We start from the raw sequence: 19,797 nt of genomic DNA, 5'->3' as shown, positions 1-19,797 counted from the left end.
ACTCTCCAATGAGAGTAGATGACAGGGTGGTGCTCCACCCAATGCAGTTAAGTGGGGCATCACAGCAGTAACACCTGGGGCTGTGGCTTGGGCTATTGTTGCAATCAGTCTAAGCCTTTATTCATTGTGCTCGTCTTGGCTGATTCAATTTTTGTACACTTCTAATAGAACATATTTCTATTATCACCCGACCAGGAATTTCCCCAAGAAGGCAAAGGGAAGACCTCCAGAATCAACTATGACATGATCTTTATGTTCTTCAAAGAACTGCTGATCTGCAACTGGGAGAAGCCTTACCTGAAGATGATCATCAAGCATATCAATACCTTTGTTTTCGAGCGCACTTTTTGCCCCTCTCATGATCTTAACAGTAGGGATTCTGCTGATAATCTTCAAGAAGAAATGTGTCTTGCTCAACTTGGATTAGCAGCAGACACAGAAGATGATCTGTCTCTGTCTGACAATAAAAATGCTAGTATTGATGTCCTCGCTAAAGCTACAGGCAATATAGCTATATGTAATTCCAATGAGGCTCCTACTCCTTTGTCAACTATCTGCTGATCACCAGTCTTCAAGTTCATCATGGAACTGGACCAGATGAGATTGTCAGAGAGGTCATAGTAGTCGAAGAGGTTGTCAAGATGAAGTCTAAGGCTGGTCGGTCCAAGAAGTCAAAGGTGTTACAGGACAGAGGTGCTGAGGCCCAAAAATGACATGGCCGTTCAAAGAAATGTTAATACTACTATCCCAACTTTTCTCCTGATTATTGATACAGCTACAATTACTCACAATTTATCTCTCTTTAAGTAGTCACTTAGATTCAGCAGTCCTGATTCAAGTGTCTGCTCTTAAAGAATAGCTAGTACCAATACAATGAATCAAATAAGTATACCAAGTTCACCATGAACTTTGCAATCTCTGTGCAGTGATTATGTCAGCATTGCAACAGACATTGCTGGCATTTTAGTTTCTCTTTGAACGTCGGTATTGACCAGCTCTCGCTCAAGAGTGGAACTCTCGCCACCTCCGAGACTGCACAATACAACATGATGGTCATGAAGTTCTCTGTCGTGTCTCCTGTCGTAATACAGGTCGCTGCTCAATTTAAACAGTGCTGCAGATTTGCCCAAGCTTGTCAAAGGTCTCGAGCATCTGTTGGAGTCTGACCTCTGTGTCTAGGCTTGGATTGCTTATACTGGTGAGCACATTGTTGCTGGTGCCAGTGAGCTGCACTTTAATTGGAAATTTGCTTGAAGGTAAATGGCTATAAAAATTTATCTACTTGCTGGATCTTATTAGTCTGACCCTTATTGTAGGATCTCCAAGAAGACCACACTAGTGTTCTTCTCAAGGTATCTGACCCTGTCATCGATGGCTATCATACAACTGTCAAGGCTGAGTCCACAATCACAACCTTGTCCAAGTCGCAGAATAAACACAGCCATCTCTACACCAAGGCAATGCCTTTCAATAAGGAACTCACCAAGGAAATCAAGGCTGGTACTACCAACTCCCGTGACAATGTCATCAATGCAAGGAAGATCTGGTGTTTCAGTCCCGATACCACTGGCCCCAACTTGCTCGTTGATGTTACCAATGGTGTGCAGTACCTTAACAAAATCAAGGACTCTACCTTCCAGTGGGCAACCAAGGAAGGTGTCTGTGCTGAGGAGAACATGCGTGGTATCTGTTTCAATGCCCTTGATGTCACTATAAGTTCACTTCATACCTACTTGTATTACATCTTCTTATGCAAAGTTGACAGCTGCACGCTGATGCTATCCATCATGGCGGTGGACAAATCATTCCTACGTGCCATCATGTCTGCTATGCTGCATGTTCGCTTGCTACCCCTGGTCCCCAGGAGCTGGTGTATCTTGGTACATCCTGGTCACCTCGTAATTTTACAGGGTGCTGATACCATTCATAGTCAAGCAAGAATGCCCATGTTCACCATCAAGGTGTACCTCTTTGTCATAGAGTCCTTCAGCTTCAACAGTGATCTCCGCTTGCAGACAGCTGGTCAAGCCTTCCCCCAGAGTGCGTTTGACCACTAGGAGATCATGAATGGATGTGCGTAATTGTGTGATGTATGAAGACTGTTAATACTAATGAAATCCATCAGCTCCTCTTGAAGCAAGATCAAAGAGTTCATCAGGGGCATTCATATGCGCAAGGGTCTCCACAGGACTTGCAAGTGCCAGTAAAATGAATTCGCATGACTGTTAGATGTTTCGAAATTAATCATAATGTACAACTATATATCCATTATAATGTGCAATAAAATTTATGTTGTAATCGGCAGAATACTATGGGAATAATTGACATGTGCAATGCAAACACATCATAATGCGCAAGCCAAAGATCACCATCATATTGAAAATTAATTGCAATGACACCCAAAAAAAATTGAAAACATAGTGGAATTGGAAAATGTAATGAGCATTAGAGCTAGTTCGGCAACTCGATATTTTCGATATTTTTCAATATTTGCTTTGGCATGTTTGCGAAAATGTTCACCGGCATCGTTCCGAGATGTCGGAGCTCGAACCTTGCTTCTCTCCTACTGTACATATTATCAATGGATGTATACCCTCATCTAACCCTAGAGCGGCGTAAGAGGCTTTTTGCTGGTGCGGTCGCGATCACTGCGATCTGTGCACAGTACACTACTCTTCTCATGGCCCAACCTGAAGTCAATGCTCCCCCTCACTCCAAGGCCCCACCAGCGCAGTGGAATGATGTCGAGACTGTTACCCTTGTAGACTATCTCTATGATCATCGCTCAGAGGCTGAAGGGGCAGGCAACTTCAAGCAGCAGGTTCTTGGCTCTGCTGCAGAGTTCATCAACAATCATGAGGCGCTTCAATCCACTCGCGCAGGTCCACTGAAGACAGCGAAATCAACTCGAAACAAGTGGACATCAGTAAGCCCTATTTGATCTCATCTGATCTAAGCTGACGAGTCTCATCTAGCTTAAAAACATATTTCATGCTATCGAGAAGTACCGCAACCAGACAGGGGTCCACTGGGACAATGAGACTGGAGCTGGGATTGAAGGAACTGCGGCTGCGGCTGTATGGACATCGTATGTCAAGGTATGTCCCCTCTTCGTCATATTGATTTGAGCGCTGACTTTTGTCAGGCAAATAACCTCATGCGTCCTTTCCGCAACAGGGGATGGGAGCATTATGAAAAAATGCAGACCATCATCCCATTGGGCGGCGCTAGAGGGCGGCACGTCTTCCGTCCAGGTGGCGCTGCTCCCTCCACCACCAATGCTGATAACGATCTTGCGGATGCTGCTGGCCCATCAAGCACTGCTGCTGTTCCTGCTGCTCCAAGCGCTGCTGCTGTTCCTGCTGCTCCAAGCGCTGCTGCTGTTCCCGCTTCTGCAGGCCCATTAAGCACTGCCGCCACCTCTACGTCCATCACTAGCTCCACTCGAAGCCCTTGCGATTACGATACACCGGACGTTCGATGGCCTTAGGCGTGACGTGGATGTGACTGCCGTCGATCGCCCCAATAGCGTCCTTGAAAAAGGGCCACCATTTGGGGTTCTTCCGAATTTTGCGGGGGACCGAACCATCTGGAAAGCGCACGTATCTTGAATAGAACGGGTCCGACGTGAAGATGATAAGCATCTTGCGGAAATAACTACATACTATTAGATACTGTCACTTGAAATAAAATAAAATAAACTCACCGTGAAATCGTTTCGTTCGAGCGTTGAAATCTCTCCGCAACATGCCTGATTGATAGGCCAGTCACAGAGGTGTAAAGAAAAATCGCAAGTTGTTCCTCGAGGGACACAAACTTGGAGTCTGAATGGCCCATGGTGCGAAGCTCGGAGATAAGCTCCACAAATGCATTGGCGCGCATGCCAAGCTCACACCTGATGCGCTCTGGGTGACCAGTGAGCAACTCGATCACCCAGTCTTGCCCAGTTAGCGCTGAAGTGTGATAGGGCTCGGGATCTTTGGGATATATTGATTGTAGGATGCCGTGCGTAGAAGCAACAACGATGCTGATTACGAGTACCATGCATTTGAGGAGTCGTTCCCGGACCTCTGGCCGAGGATTCGTCATGAGCGCTGCTAGGCGTTGGCGCTCCATCGCGAACCCCAGTGGTTGGGGATCCATCAAGGTATATACCCTACCCTCATTATCACTGATCTTGTTGATAAGCTCAAATTCAAGCTCCGAATCGCCTTGGACTTAGGGGGAGCATTGACTTCAGGTTGGGCCATGAGAAGAGTAGTGTACTGTGCACAGATCGCAGTGATCGCGACCGCACCAGCAAAAAGCCTCTTACGCCGCTCTAGGGTTAGATGAGGGTATACATCCATTGATAATATGTACAGTAGGAGAGAAGCAAGGTTCGAGCTCCGACATCTCGGAACGATGCCGGTGAACATTTTCGCAAACATGCCAAAGCAAATATTGAAAAATATCGAAAATATCGAGTTGCCGAACTAGCTCTTACAGGTGTAAATGTAACATTCACAGTGTCATTATAATATGTATTCCAAACCGTGGCTTCTATTGCAATGGCTTGTCAATCATGTGTGATATTGGGACTATTACAAAGCATCCTAATTGGTTGAAATCAATTTCCAAGATTTCCGACAGAAGGGATTGGGGAAAGGCTTGTTGGGAATTGAATTTGAGTGGAGTAGAAAGGGTCGCTTGAGAAGAACACTAGTATGCACTTGAAATACCTGATAATGGCATGAATTAGTATATATTATTGAATAAATAGTTTACTTACCTTGAGATTGTGTCAGAGGACTGTTGGAAGCACTCTCCACACACTAGCATCCCATACCACACTTTAGCCTTGACCGGTCAAGCTTGGGTCCTTGAACTGATGGCCGGTCACCCTGACAGAATCAGAAACAATCTAGGTGTTAGCTTGGAAACATTTGAAGAGCTGCTGGAAATTCTACAGACCAATGGATTTGCGCTATCTCACAATAGTGTAATGGTTGAGGAACAGCTGGCCATCTTCTTGTATATGTGTGTCACTGGTCTCTCAACTTGCCATGTTGGAGTTAGAGATAATTGGTAGTATAAGGCTGAGATATGAGCAATAATTGAAGTCAGAAGTATGAAGTAGCGACACTGATAGAGATCTTGGTTGTTTTGCATCCACAAAGCCCGAGTTTGTCATATGATGGCATCCATGATATAGTCTACCATATCACTGTGTGGTGTAAAAAGGAATCCGGGATTGCCCTTTGTGTGTCACATGACACCAAATATTGATTTGTTGATTTTGGATTTGGCAAATTTTGCCAGTCCATACATAGCCTAAGCATTACTATACTGGGTGATCAAGCATCTCACTAACTATTATATGGCTTAGTTGCATTAAGTCCCAACACCAGCATTAAAACCTGCTTCAAATTATCTTCTATTTTCTATCTTTTATCTTTTATCTTTTATCTTTTACCTTATACCTCATAAGTTACTATCAGAATCAGCCAATAGTATTAACTAACATATTGTCAATAACATACAGTGGCTCAAAAAAGTGTCTCAATGTTTCTGACTTTTCATGTAATTGCTTTATTATGAGCCAGGGTGTGGGAATATGACTATGCTGTAGGGAGGTGTCATAATGCTATACGTCTCAGCCTCATTTAAGTCCCCTATAGCGTGGGAAGACGATGTCATCATGTGCAGATATGGCTATTTGAATTGGGTGACTCATTGAGACACTTTTTTGATTTTCAGTCTGATTAACACAATCTCTATAATTATGATACTTTATGTGACCTCCTGTTGCTCTAATCACTTCTGCCACTCCTCTAGCCATGCTATCTATCAATTTTGAATATTTCTTCTTAGTACTCCTTTCTCACTCTGCTGCAACTCTGTCCTACAGCTGAAATAGCCCCTATGATGAATTTTGATAGGCTGCAAGCAATTTCTTAGATATTTTTCAGTAATATTCAATAGGGCTAATGTATGGGGACTGTGCTAGATATGATAGAACATTGATATTATGGTCTTTGAGCTGCTAGTGACTGACTTGAAATCTTACTTCACATGAATGAAGATCTCACATTTACCATATTCTAACTGGGCAGGCTGCTAATGCTACTCAGGCCACCTAATTCATCAATTCATCATCTCCAGCACTGTTTCCACTCAAACCATCAACAATACTTGCAAGGCAACAAATATTAAAGTTACAATCAATCAGAAGAGGATTCTCCTATCCCTAGCCTATAGAAATAGGAAGTAAACTTCAGCTTTAAAGACCAGTACTGGACTGAAAGAGGACTGGAAGAGAATTATATTATGAGATAAGACCAAGATAAATATAATGAAGTCAGATGGCTGGGAATACATCCATAAAATGACAGGTGAACCACTAAAAGAAAAAAAATTGTGTAAACTCTCAAGTGTGGAGTAACAAACATAGAGGTATAGAGCTATATGAGATGTAATAGAGTGTATATTCTCTGTGTGAAGTGAAGTGAAGAACTAATACAGAGTGGTACATCTCTATTTTAGATGAGAGTCTGCTAAGAAGCATACAGAAATTGTTACGCACTCAAATAGATCTGTTATACGGAGCCCTAAGAGGGGCGTCGTCCGCTAACGTTCGTGACGTAACCGGAAGGGTCCGGTGTAGCGACTGAGACTGGCGACGTCGAGTCGGCAGATATCAGAGACGCGCGTGTCACGTGACTTCTAAGACAGATGTCTTCAAAGTCACTGACGTTCTCAAAGTAAGGACAGTCTTGTCCGAACGATGAGGTGGTCGATCGAGGTAGACTTAGGCGCGATGAGCACCTAAGAAAAGATACTAGAGACTGAAGCTGAGGGGGCTTCAGAGGGAAGTATGTTCGAGGGAAGATTGAGTAGATTCAAGTTAGGGAATCTAGTACAGAGTGACCGACTACTTATACTAAGTGGAAAGGGTTAAGGGCAAGGCTACCGTACTGTAGGTAAGGGCAAAGGGGAAACGGAAAGGGTATAGGTACGATGGTGGCAGAGCCTGATTAGTGATGTAAGGTCGAATGCGGAATGAGACCGAGAAACGTTGGAACGAGCCAACGGTAAATGATACAATGTGCATCATGCACGAGTCAAAGGAAAGATAAGACAAGATAAGGAAAGCCACATTGGTGGCATAAGTCAGAACGAGTCATAGCCCGAAGGCACGTGCGCACGTTGGTGCGATAGGAGGGGGATGAGGAACGGGAACGGTCCCGAGGATCCGGTCAACGGATAGTCGGTAGAGAAGTACGAGCCGGAGGCATACGAGGGCGAGGACGAAGGGGAAAAATGATAGGGGGGCCATGTAGCCGATGTTACTTGTAACAGAAATCATATATTAATGAGGAAGATACCATGTTGCAATAAAATAATGATCCTAAGTATATGTCCAAGTTAGTCACTAGCAGCTCAAAGACCATAATATCAATGTTCTATCATATCTAGCACAGTCCCCATACATTAGCCCTATTGAATATTACTGAAAAATATCTAAGAAATTGCTTGCAGCCTATCAAAATTCATCATAGGGGCTATTTCAGCTGTAGGACAGAGTTGCAGCAGAGTGAGAAAGGAGTACTAAGAAGAAATATTCAAAATTGATAGATAGCATGGCTAGAGGAGTGGCAGAAGTGATTAGAGCAACAGGAGGTCACATAAAGTATCATAATTATAGAGATTGTGTTAATCAGACTGAAAATCAAAAAAGTGTCTCAATGAGTCACCCAATTCAAATAGCCATATCTGCACATGATGACATCGTCTTCCCACGCTATAGGGGACTTAAATGAGGCTGAGACGTATAGCATTATGACACCTCCCTACAGCATAGTCATATTCCCACACCCTGGCTCATAATAAAGCAATTACATGAAAAGTCAGAAACATTGAGACACTTTTTTGAAACTGTACAGCTAAGCTATCTAAACTATTCCCATGACTTCATCTCTTCAACATTGAGCTTGCTGACACTGTTCTCCTCATTCTGTCCTCCCTGCCTCTACTCAATGCCAACATTGAGCTCCCTCTCAATACAAATATTCAACTCCTGCTGCTTGTTTCTCTTAATGTCAATATTGGGCCTTTGCTGCCTGTTCTTCTCAATGTTAATGTTGAGCCTCTGTCTTCCATTCTTCTCAATATCAATATTGAGCCCCTCCTGCATGCCACTCTGTGTCAACACTGTGGCCAAGGTTCTCTGCTGCACCTGTCATATTGAGTCTGTCCTCAGGCTGCTTATTCTGTGTCCACACCATCCTCCTGCACCTTCCTCTTATCAACATGGAGCTCTCTCTGCCTACCCTGCTCATTTTTTCACACATACTACTATTGTTCTCAGACCTTGTTACAAGTAACATCAGTTGCATGGCCCCCTATCATTTTCCCTTCATTCTCATCCTCACCCCATACCAGCTCATTCTCCTCTACCAGATATCTGTTGACTGGATCCTTAGGACTGTTCCCACCCCTCATCTCCTCCTTTTCTTTGACTCTCCTACAGATTTTGTACCAATATGTGCACATGTCTTCGCACTTTGACTCATGCCACCAATATGGCTTTTCTTTCCTATCCTGCTAACTCATCTTGACTCATGTCTCTGCACATTATATTCTTACTGTTGATTTATTCCAACATTTCTCAGTCTCATTTCATAGTTGACCATACACCACTAATTAGGCTGTGTTGCTAACATACCTATATTCTTTTTGTTTCCCCTTTACCCTTACCTACAGTACAGTAACCAACCCTCAACCCTTTCCACTTAGTATAAGTAGTCAGTCACTTTGTACTAGATTCCCTAACTTGAGTCTACTCAATCTTCCTTTGAAACTACTTCCTTCAAGAGCCTCTCAGCTCGTCTCTACAGTGTGCACATACCTTTTTCGGCATGTCAAACATATTCAACACAAATAGGCTACTGTAACTTCAAAACTCCATTGTTTTCAATGTAAAGTAGTGTAATAGACTTGGTTTCATATGCAGACAGAACATGACCTATTGAACAAGTAGACACAATTCTGAAGTTTGAATTTTTCATCGTCAAAAATTGAAACATGCCTTCAAAAACTGCATTTTAGCACTGATGAAGGCCTGTAGGGCCTTCGGGTGAGTGTAAATAGTGTTTTGAGGGATGTATGAAGGCTCTGTGAGGTATCTAAGGCTCAGTCTGGACAGCGAATAAACAAATTCAAATTGAACTGAGTTGGTCATGGAGAACCTGAATCACATGTTCCCACAGTGCCACCTTGCTTACTCACCATGACCACCATGCCATCTGTTATGTCGAGCAATAGTACTAGTGATAAATCCACTCACTCCCTTCATTCTTGTGGTACGATTAATCCAGTGGAACTGCCCAAGAAGAAGAAAAGAAAGCCTGCCGCTATCTGGACATTAGAAGAAGAAGGTGCCCTCATAGAATTTCTGTTGTCTGAGTTCTCTGCAAGTGGTGATGGAAATTCTAAGGAAGAAACATTCAAGGCAGCTGCAAGCTTGTTGATGGAGAGGTTTTCAAATGCATCTGGTGCAGAGAAGACATCTGATGCTTGTAGAAACAAGTGGCAATCAGTACATCATGATTATAATTTATGATTATATTTCTATACTCAAAGGATCCATGCTTTGTAGCTCAAATCAGCCTATAACACCATCTTAGATATCAAGAATACGTCAGAATTTACGTGGAGTGACAAGTTTGGGGCTGGAATAGTTAGAAAGAATGATGATGTCTGGGATCAGTATGTCAAGGTATGAGTACTCTGCTGCTGCACTTTCTGATGCCCTACTAATGACATGATTACTCTCAGCAGTGCCCTGCAGCTAGATCGTTCAAATCCAAGGGATTTGAACACTTCTCTGCCATTGAGCAGATGATGCCTAAGATTTCGAAAGGAACGCACATCTATTGCATTCCAAATGTCCCTACAACATCCAGCTCATCAGCACCAGTGCCCACCAGTGATCAATCTGAGGCTGCTCCTCCTGCTGGTACTCTTACTTTTGGTCAGCTTACCTTTGTGACCAAAGGTATTATCACCATACAAGCGGGTGGCAGTGGTGGCCCTAGGGCATCGGCATCAGCAGCTGATCCTTCCACCATAGCACCATCTACACCATTCAGCTTTCTCATCGCATCTGTGTTAACAAGTGTTAGCTGCAGTGGAAAGCATGGAGTTGAATCAGACTTGGGCAGTAGTTCTTGAAAACGTACTTGGCCGCTGTCTGTAAATGCTCAGGCACAGAAGGACGGGTCTGATACAATGAAGGAGCTTACTGGCTACATTAAGACATTCCTCACAATGTCTCCTCAAGCTTCTGCTTCATTTTCATCGTCTCAGGATGGGGCCCTTGGTCGTGCTATCATCTTATTGTCAGAACATACAAACCTTATGCTTGATGACACTCTTGAAATTGCGGACTACATTGCAAGAGACAAGGCACAGGCAGTGATTTTTCCAACTTTTCAGAGACAATGCGAGCTGCGTGGTTGGAGAAAACCCTTCACAAACTAAAGTCTAGTAACATGTAGTATTACATTGGGCCTGGCAATGGAAGTCCTCGCTGTCTATGCTCCTCAATATAATCCACCCACATCATCCTTGCAATTCTATCCTGCTGCTGATCTGCTCTTCTTTGTTTGGCCGCATCAGCAGGTCCATCACCAAATTCACCTAATGCAACGTCCTGAGTGATTTTAAGAAGGTTACCATTGGATTGAAGGTCACAAATATCAGGGTGATATTTCTGAATGAAGTTGTGTAGGGCGCATAGCGCTACAGGGATCCAGGCTTGAATATTCATACTATACTCAGGGACATGTCGCAGGATGCCCCATTGATGCTTCAGAACACTGAAGATGCATTCAATCACGTTGCAAAGCACTGAATGACAGTGATTGAATAGCTCCTCCATGTTCCATGGCCTATGTAGCAATCTAGTTAGCCCACATTGATGCCAGCTTGAACTAATAGATACTAACTTCACATTGGCCTGTCGCCACTCTTTCAAATGACGACGGACACCTCAATATGGGATGAGGAGAGTGTCTGAGGACCAAAAGCCAGCATCTGCAAGAAAATATCGGCCTTCAGGGATTCGTAGGTTGTTAATGTGGGCATCTGTCCACAGAGCGGCATCAAACATAGATCTGTCTCATCCGCAAAGCAAATACAGGAAGTTGAAGTTGAAGTCGCAGATGAAGAGGCAGTTTTGTGACAAAAAACCCTTGCAGTTGCGCATATGGAAGTGTTCTTCCGGTGGTATGAAAGCCTGAATGTGGGTACCATCTACCACGCCAATACACTGATCAAAGTGCCAAAATTGGGGAAGAAAAACAAAAAAGAAATTGAACAGAACAAATCATGAATGTGGTTTCCGATATCTCCACAGTTTGTGTGCAATACAAAATAAGGAAAAATTAAAATAAATATTAGGAACAGAGGGTGTGTGAATGATAAATGGTCCATTTACTGGTCAAATTTGCAACGTCTGATATCAATGTTCAATGTTCAATGTTCAATGTTCAAATTCAATGTCTGAGTCCAGTGTCAAATATACAAGTCCACTGTCTCATGTCCAAGTCCAATACCCAATGTCCAATGTCCAATATCCCAGTTCAATGTTCCGAATCAGATTTCAATGTGCAAGTCAAATGTCCAATGTCCGAGTGCAATGCCCAATTTCCGAGGTCAATGTCCAATATCCAAGTTCAATGCCCAATGTCCAAATCCAATGTCCAAGGTCAAGGTCCAATGTCCGAGTTCAATGCCCAATGTCCAAATCCAATGTCCGAGGTCAATGTCCAATGTCCAAGTTCAATGCCCAATGGACATCACACATTGACCTCGGACATTGGATTGGGACATTGGGCATTGAACTTGGACATTGGACATTGACCTCGGACATTGGATTTGGACATTGGGCATTGAACTCGGACATTGGACATTGAACTCGGACATTGGACCTTGACCTTGGACATTGGATTTGGACATTGGGCATTGAACTTGGATATTGGACATTGACCTCGGAAATTGGGCATTGCACTCGGACATTGGACATTTGACTTGCACATTGAAATCTGATTCGGAACATTGAACTGGGATATTGGACATTGGACATTGGGTATTGGACTTGGACATGAGACAGTGGACTTGTATATTTGACACTGGACTCAGACATTGAATTTGAACATTGAACATTGAACATTGAACATTGATATCAGACGTTGCAAATTTGACCAGTAAATGGACCATTTATCATTCACACACCCTCTGTTCCTAATATTTATTTTAATTTTTCCTTATTTTGTATTGCACACAAACTGTGGAGATATCGGAAACCACATTCATGATTTGTTCTGTTCAATTTCTTTTTTGTTTTTGTTTTGTCTAAATATGAGACAAATGTAGACATTTGGCTTTCAATTTGTCCCCAGTATTGCCATTGATAAAGTAATATATTCACCATGACAGAAGGTCACAATCTTGTTTTCATTTTCTTTTCTGACAATGTTTGGAACAATTCAAATGGTTCTGTGGTCCTGATTTTGTCTGTGTTGTTCCATGAAACACATCATACAAAAAGTTTTGATTTCTCCATTCATTTTTTCTGATATACTTTTTCAAAAAAAATCATACACCATGTTGCTTCTAATTTGTATAGTATTTTGTTCTGTGACAAAGGTGAACATTATTCTAAAATTGTCACCTGATATATCATGAAGACATTGAAACCACAAAATTTTAATTTGTTTACAGTTTTCTCTGTTGGAAATTTACAAGAACATTATGATTTTGTTTCATCATTTTTAGGCAAATTACCATGAGGTTTCATCCTGGTACGGATATGTGTAATGGCTACTCAGGACAAGTCCTGAGTAGAAGCAAACAGAGGAAAGGCTGCAAGGACAAAGTCCGAAGCAGAATAGGTCCGGAGGACCGCAGGAAAGTTCCAGAGGAACTTCCGGAAACTCGGAGGAATGGAGGATTGGATGAGCGGAGGAACAGAGGAGTGGAGGAGCAAAGGTTTGGAGGAGTGGAGGAGTGGAACTCCGGCCTAGGGAATTCCTCCCTAGGCCTGACATGGATATTGACTAAGTCGGAGGACTAGGACTTGATATGAGGACTTAGTGTGAAGACTAGTGCGAGGACTATATGTGTGTAATAATCAGACTAACAGAGGAAAATAAAGGCGGAAATGAAATGAGGTATGGAAAATGATATAGTCTAACTGGAGTAGGAACATACAAAGGGAAAAGGCACGAAAGATAGATGTGGGTTGGATCTGGATGTTCGGAAGTCCGGAGACAGGTGATTACCATAAGTGGATGAGCGATGAATTAAGGTTTGGGTTCGGATATGAAGCATAGGTCAGACCCAGAGATCTGGAGATGTGAATATCAGATGCAGGAGTACAGGGATCCGGTCGGATAGAGGATTGGGTCTGGAGACATAGACAGGAGGTCTGGAGGTCCAGATGAGGCATGGGAACATCATCGGATGTTGGTCCGGAATGCGGGATATGACATTAGGGCGATAGGACAAAGGATGAATGATGCAGGCTAGCTGCGGAGGTATGGAGGTCTGATGTACAGAGGTAGACACTTTGCTAAGGTTTTCAAAGAATATATCATCAGGCCATCCTTCACAAATGACAAAATATTACTAGGTAATGTTATACCAATAGTAAGCCCACTCCATCTTTACATCTGGGTCACCAGTGGCCTCCTCTGAAATACATAAGTGAGACTATAGAATGGTCGATGAGTGAATAGAAAACTCATAAAGCTTCTAATTGATTTCATGTCAGATTGAGCTGTGAATCTTAGAGCAACATTGTTGATTATTGTTAGCTGCACCTAAATAGATTTAGTAGCATATTTATGAAGTACAGCGGAAAATGTTACCACATATTCCACTCATGGTGAAACCTTCTATCTTAGCAACAAAGTCTTGGTTATTGATTTTATGATAGACTTCATGAAATCTTGAATGCCTTCAGTTACATAGGCAATTCCATAGAGTAGCAGATCAGTGGAGCCATAAGTTGTATATATTATTATCTCTGCATTCATCTGGCACCTTAAGCTATTTAACTATACAATTGTTATTAGCTAATATTGTTCAAATAAAATAAAATAGATCACATACCTCATTCTCAATGACTTTGAGGGTCTGCATTAATGTCATTGATCTTTATGGCCTTATGCTCTTCATATTCCTTCAAAGGCTAGCTTTCACATCATCAGAGAGTTCATGATACTCAGTGTAATTCTCCTGGATAAGGTCTGATGAGACTGCCTTCCCTGATGGACCTGTAGTGTGAAACAAGTCAGTGTAGAAGAATTAGAAATGAAAAAATACTGTTTTCTTGTTTGCAGTCTGATTTTTCTTCCAGCAGAATGCATTTTATGCATTTAATTTGGAGTGTTTTGGCCGCAAGAGCCATTGATCTATGTATAAGTCATGCTGGACATGACAAATAGTCTTATCATTAGAAGATGCAATTGTCTTAACAGATTCATCAATATAGGCCCATGTGTTAGTAAGTGCAGTCTTAAAGCAATAAGATTTCCTACAGTGAGAGGTAGTCAGCAAGGCTCATGCTTTCTTGCTCAGTTGAACCCTTGGATGATAATAAGGTGAGGGATGGATGTGCCTTAAGTGAGTGCTGGATATATAGAAAGTCTAAAAGCTCATAGCCTGTCATTCCACCCAGATCAGCACCATAGGTTTATAAGTTTCAAAGAACAAACATATGTCATATGGTACATTAATAACAATCTATATTCTATTACATGAATAAAAGTCCAAAAAAGCATAGTGCATACAAATAAACAATGATTCTGAGCACCTGAAAGGTCTTAGTTAATATTAATTTTGGCTGCAGCAATTGTTAGTAGCATTGTTAGACTAGTAAAATGCTAAGTTCATACCTTGATTGTGTTCAATTTGGGCTCCTGCAGATCAGCATTAAGTGCATTTGTCACATGCACTGCCTGCTCAAATATAAGACCCCACTTTGGAGACCTGAGGGTAGCCTCCCAACAGTTGCATGTAGTTATTGTTAGCTTATGGAGCTTTGGAATCACCTTATTGCCTATTCTGAAGTAATAGTGGTATTTAAAGTTTAGAAATGCCAACACAAAGCAAAGGTAAGAAATCCAATAATAATATTATTGAAACTCCACATTATATCTCTGTGTTGCTTACACATTACTAATAAAATCAGTCCACCATGCCTCACTTATCATGTCACAAACAGCAATTTCAAGCCCTTAGAAATATTTACGACAATCTTGTGATAGCTCATTATGTGGAGCTTGTGAAGTCTACAATTGATGAGCTCCTCAAAGAACCTAACTCTGAAAACAAGAGCAACTCAAACAGCTCATTGGATGATAATAGGTCTATCAGCATGTTCATCTCTTTGATATCATTAGATATGTCTTGGAACTCACTCATGTCAGGCATCACAGCTACAACTTTCCACTCACTTGATGTATAATTTCAGTTCTCATCTGATAGACCAGAGATGGCCACACCAGCATTCACAGAGTTTAGTGATGCAGTCCATGCTCTGCATGATAAAGCACAGAAGAGCTGTATTCTGAATACTAGATCTAAACTTACCCATGTGCCACAGCTGCACCTCCTTCCAGAATGGAAGATGTATGCTCCTGAAAATTTTTGCCAAAAGCTTTGTGTTCTATCTGTCGTCTTTGACTATCTTGTGGCCTATCTGGAGCCGCATCCAATTTTCTACAACAACTCACATAATCCACAGCTCCTCATCAAAATCTAACTCGCAGTTTTCCTCAATGGGGTAGGCCACTAGGGTAATGCTGCAATGATGGAGGATTTAGATGAATGAGTGGGAGTGTCTATTAAAATGGTGTATAACTGCTTCAAATATATTATGATCATCATCCTAAGGCACCATGACAACAAGATCCACTTTGATCCACTAGGAATGAAAAAGGTTACAGCAGTAGCTTGAAGGGGAAACATACTCAGAATGGTGGGGGAGAGTTCCTCTATGTTGATGGCACCTTATTTAACTTGTTTCAGAAGCCTGTGTGACATGGGGAAGGCTTTTTCAACAAATATTTGAACTACTCACTTGCAGCTCAGGTATGTTGACTCAAGTTTTTGTTGAACAGGATTATTGAGCTTGCTCATTTTTTGAGGTTGTTATTTTACCCCACAACCTCCATATTGTCAATTATGTTATTGGCATCCCTGGTAGCCTTTATGATTCAAATATTTTCAGGTGTGTAGGTACTCTTTGATATCTGTAAAAAGCTGCATGAGCATAAGTATGACCACAATCCCTAAGTACATACCTCCAGTTTAGCTCCTGAACTGCAGCACCACCTGCCGCAAAAAGGACACACATAAGATGAATAAATATAGCCTTCCAAACCCCTAGTTCGAAGTCATGCAGTATGTCAACTATGAATAAGACAAAGAAATTGAAGAAGTATTCTGTGAGGCGCTCAGAGAAGGCATTCTACTAACAAATCCATCTTAAAAACCAATATCTTATGAGGAATGACTTACCTGAGTAGGGACCAGAGACTCTTCATTCAAGATATTCTGGACACACTGACTATTGATACTAGCTCCCTGCTTAAACATCAATGCTCGTGCTTGTTCAACATGATGGTATTGTTGTTCATTGTCAGTCTGCTGAGTCCTCTCATGACATTTCATATCGAGTTTGATGCCCATCATAGGAATATCAGATTTCTTGATGTGGCACCATGGACATGGGCATTCACCAAGGAGTTTTATACATGCAAGTAAGATCCTGATAGTAGAACTCAATTAGATACTGCAATCTGATGAAGGTCAATCACGAAACCTACTTTTCAGGGTAATCTGCGGAGTAACTGAAGAATCTGGAAATACGCACCATATGATCCCATTTCTGCAGCAAATGATAATACCATATTTGTAGGCATGCATAAACTTCTCGTCGAGGAGAAGTGCCTAGATGGACTGCATAAGCTTGCGCTTACAATGCATATAGACGTCAGTTGAGGATGCATCAGCGAAAATATTAAAATAGGTGTCTTGAAAGTCACTGGGGATCTGTTAAGATAAGTATCCGATGACATGTTATAAGACAGGACTTATAGATGGGATGTACGCCACATGGTGGCATGCAGATGCTGTCAGTTTCCCTCTGGTGTATCTAGACTGATTGCTGAATAACAAGTAAAATGGCCAAAGTGAAGTGTCACTGAAGTTCATAAGATGTGTAGTGTCCGACTACATCATGAGGGAGGCAACAATGCATTCAAGGTCATCATCAGGTTCCCTAGGAAGAGAGTTGACCTCCTCATAAGCTTCTGAGAAAGCAGGGGACAAGTATGCCTCAGAATAGACATTGACAGTGTGTTCCTCTGACATCTTCCACCTACTGTTGGAAGGGTGTCATGTGAAAGGTGGAGGTGACACTATCCTGGAAGACTGACATAATGACATCAGTGAGTGAGTGGTGGTAGACACCAGGTATCTCAAGCACAGGTGCTTCATCCTCTGATGCCCACTTCATTTTCTCCTTCAGCAGGCAGATTTGGACTGTAGACTCACGCCAGCCATTTTCGGTGTGGAATGGGTTAGTTGAATCCTTGAGATAGGCACTGATAAGCCTCTTCTCACATACATCATCATTCATCTCCGCATTCAACTTGAAATTAACCCCAGAGTATTGCCAGCACATGAGGAGCCCCGCTGTCAGGCTACTGAAAGGAGAAAAAAGATTCTTGGGCCCAATTTCTTGGGAAGGAACACCAGTGATGACCTGAGAACTCTCAAGATCAAGGTTATGATCCAAGGTAGGAGTGTCAATAGCTGCGTCAAGACCTGCATCTCCCTTTGGTATCAGGGTGGGACATGCAGGGTATATATGGAAAAGTCCCATCGCATCAGGGGATGTTTGGTATAGGATGAGGGGGGGCTGGTGAGGGATGTCTTCAGAGGCAGGACTATCTGGTGCCTGTGGTTGCTCAGGCTGGACCTCGATGATAGGTTGATTTGAGGGTCATCCATGCTCCTGATGATTCATCGGGGGCATGTGAGTGAGATGAGTTGATGAGCCTGGAATATAGTCAATATACCGCGCAGGCATCCGTATTTGCTGTCCAGAATGGGCAGAGACAACAGCAGGTGTGTCTGGGGTAGGCACTGGAGGTTCCAGTTCTGGAATATATCCCAAGGGTCCAGCAATATCACCGTACTATACAATTATTGTATCAGTATAATACAAATCAAGTACATTTAAAAAAAATCACCTCAGTATTGACATGGTCATCACCCAGGTCCATCTGCATGTCAGCTTCAGGTGAGGTGTTCCTTTGCCTGTGTTCTGGAGACCTGGTCTCATCTCGAGCTCTCATCTTCCTATGCTTCTTATGCCCCTTCTCGAGGTGACACTGACTCTTGTAGACATCAGCATCTAGAAGTTTGTCGGCTTCACACTGGGCCTCGTGACCACTCAAGCGCTTTTGGGACAGGAAAACCTTCCTGCACCCTAGACAGACAAGGTCTTCCATATAGATAAGTACATAGAGGATGTGGAGGGGGATAGACATACCTGGGCATTTCTGGAGGCCTTTATAGTTGCCATAGATTCACTTGAATGCAACAGTTCTAGTCCCTGTGCAAGATAAGAGTCATGAGATGATTCACCACAGGTAAGTATTGGAAGCGGCTTCGATGCTAAAGGTGGAGATAGACCTTCGGTCTCTGAATCACAAGTCACACTGCAACATCGTTCATTTAGAAATTGACATTCAATATTGTAGAGAATACAGTGAAATATAATAGGTACCGGGAGGCAAAGGTCCGGATGCACATGTGTATGATATCAAAAGAAACAAAAATCCATGCAACATAGGTAGACGAAATGACTCACATATCTTGTGGGTGTAAGCGGGTGAGAATGACCAGGGCGAGCTGCATTGGAGCAAACAGTGTCCATTGAGCATGCCAGGGATGGGCTTCATGGCAGTGGCCATTGTCTATCTCAGACAATGATGTCAGTGAGCTGGAAGCTCAGAGCAGGTAAGGATATCACTTACATGCATCCCACGCTCGATAAAAGAGATGCAGAGTTGACTGGTTCAGATTTAAGTTGATTGATGGACAGCAAGGCATAAGACGTATAAGTAGTAGAGGAAGAGTGTTGTGATTCTGGAGGTGAAAATGCAGATTGCATAGCTTGGCAAGTGTATGCAGGCTAAGCTTGGTATTGATATGATGTAGTAGTTGTTGGAGGAGCAGCCGCGGCAGGTTGAGGGGCTTGTGATAGAGATCTCAGCTGGGTCAGGATTTGACTGGAGCTCATCTTGAGAAACACGTACCAAAAGTCAGTGGGTGTATAGTCAATATCTCTGGTAGTTCATCAGGGTTAGTGAGGGCAGATAGCAACTTGGACATTGGAAGAATGTACCAAAAGTCGGCAGGTGTATATAGTCAATATCTCCGGTATTTGGTTAGGGTTAGTGAGGGCAGACAGCAACTTGGACATTGGAAGACTATACCAAAAGTCAGTAAGCGTATATAGTCAATGTCTCTGGTAGTTTGTTGGTTTGAAATCTTGGTTCCAAACATCACATGACTTTTCGAAGTCAGCCAGCAAATACTGGTGATGCAAAAAGACACGACTACATGTTTCTCATATTCATTTCCTATCAATACCACTAATCTTTTTCATAATCATATACTACTATGTCAACCCAATCTATCCTCGTTAATGGGACCAACCAGGTCATTATC

General features: G+C 42.5%; 4 protein-coding genes across 4 annotated transcripts; 2 read left to right on the top strand and 2 right to left on the bottom strand.

Annotated features, from left to right (window-relative positions):
- Window positions 1–25: 25 nt before the first annotated feature.
- Window positions 26–561, top strand: F5891DRAFT_964237 (uncharacterized protein; the record flags this gene model as incomplete). Its single annotated transcript, XM_041376077.1, has 2 exons — window positions 26–97; window positions 169–561. Coding segments are annotated over 2 exons (465 nt in total), but the record flags the coding sequence as incomplete, so codon positions are not given.
- Window positions 562–1,046: 485 nt separating this feature from the next.
- On the top strand, window positions 1,047–2,057 carry F5891DRAFT_1211107 (ribosomal protein S5 domain 2-type protein; the record flags this gene model as incomplete). Its single annotated transcript, XM_041369184.1, has 4 exons — window positions 1,047–1,091; window positions 1,317–1,706; window positions 1,766–1,911; window positions 1,940–2,057. The coding sequence occupies 4 exons, from the start codon at window positions 1,047–1,049 to the stop codon at window positions 2,055–2,057; spliced, it is 699 nt and encodes a 232-aa protein (XP_041218184.1).
- Window positions 2,058–17,689: 15,632 nt separating this feature from the next.
- On the bottom strand, window positions 17,690–18,022 carry F5891DRAFT_907006 (uncharacterized protein; the record flags this gene model as incomplete). Its single annotated transcript, XM_041373561.1, has 1 exon — window positions 17,690–18,022. A coding segment is annotated over one exon (333 nt), but the record flags the coding sequence as incomplete, so codon positions are not given.
- A 39-nt stretch (window positions 18,023–18,061) lies between these two features.
- Window positions 18,062–19,458, bottom strand: F5891DRAFT_986636 (uncharacterized protein; the record flags this gene model as incomplete). The annotated part of the gene is made up of 7 exons (XM_041377802.1): window positions 18,062–18,256; window positions 18,312–18,550; window positions 18,614–18,631; window positions 18,757–18,782; window positions 18,935–19,040; window positions 19,101–19,112; window positions 19,383–19,458. 7 exons carry the CDS (start codon window positions 19,456–19,458, stop codon window positions 18,062–18,064), a joined length of 672 nt encoding a protein of 223 aa, XP_041218182.1.
- Between the last annotated feature and the right edge of the window lie 339 nt (window positions 19,459–19,797).

This window comes from Suillus fuscotomentosus, assembly GCF_016647785.1.
Source record: "Suillus fuscotomentosus strain FC203 chromosome Unknown F5891scaffold_125, whole genome shotgun sequence".
NCBI lineage: Eukaryota > Fungi > Basidiomycota > Agaricomycetes > Boletales > Suillaceae > Suillus > Suillus fuscotomentosus.
The sequence above is the reverse complement of the archived record's forward strand: the minus strand, read 5'-3'. Positions and strand labels throughout refer to the sequence as shown.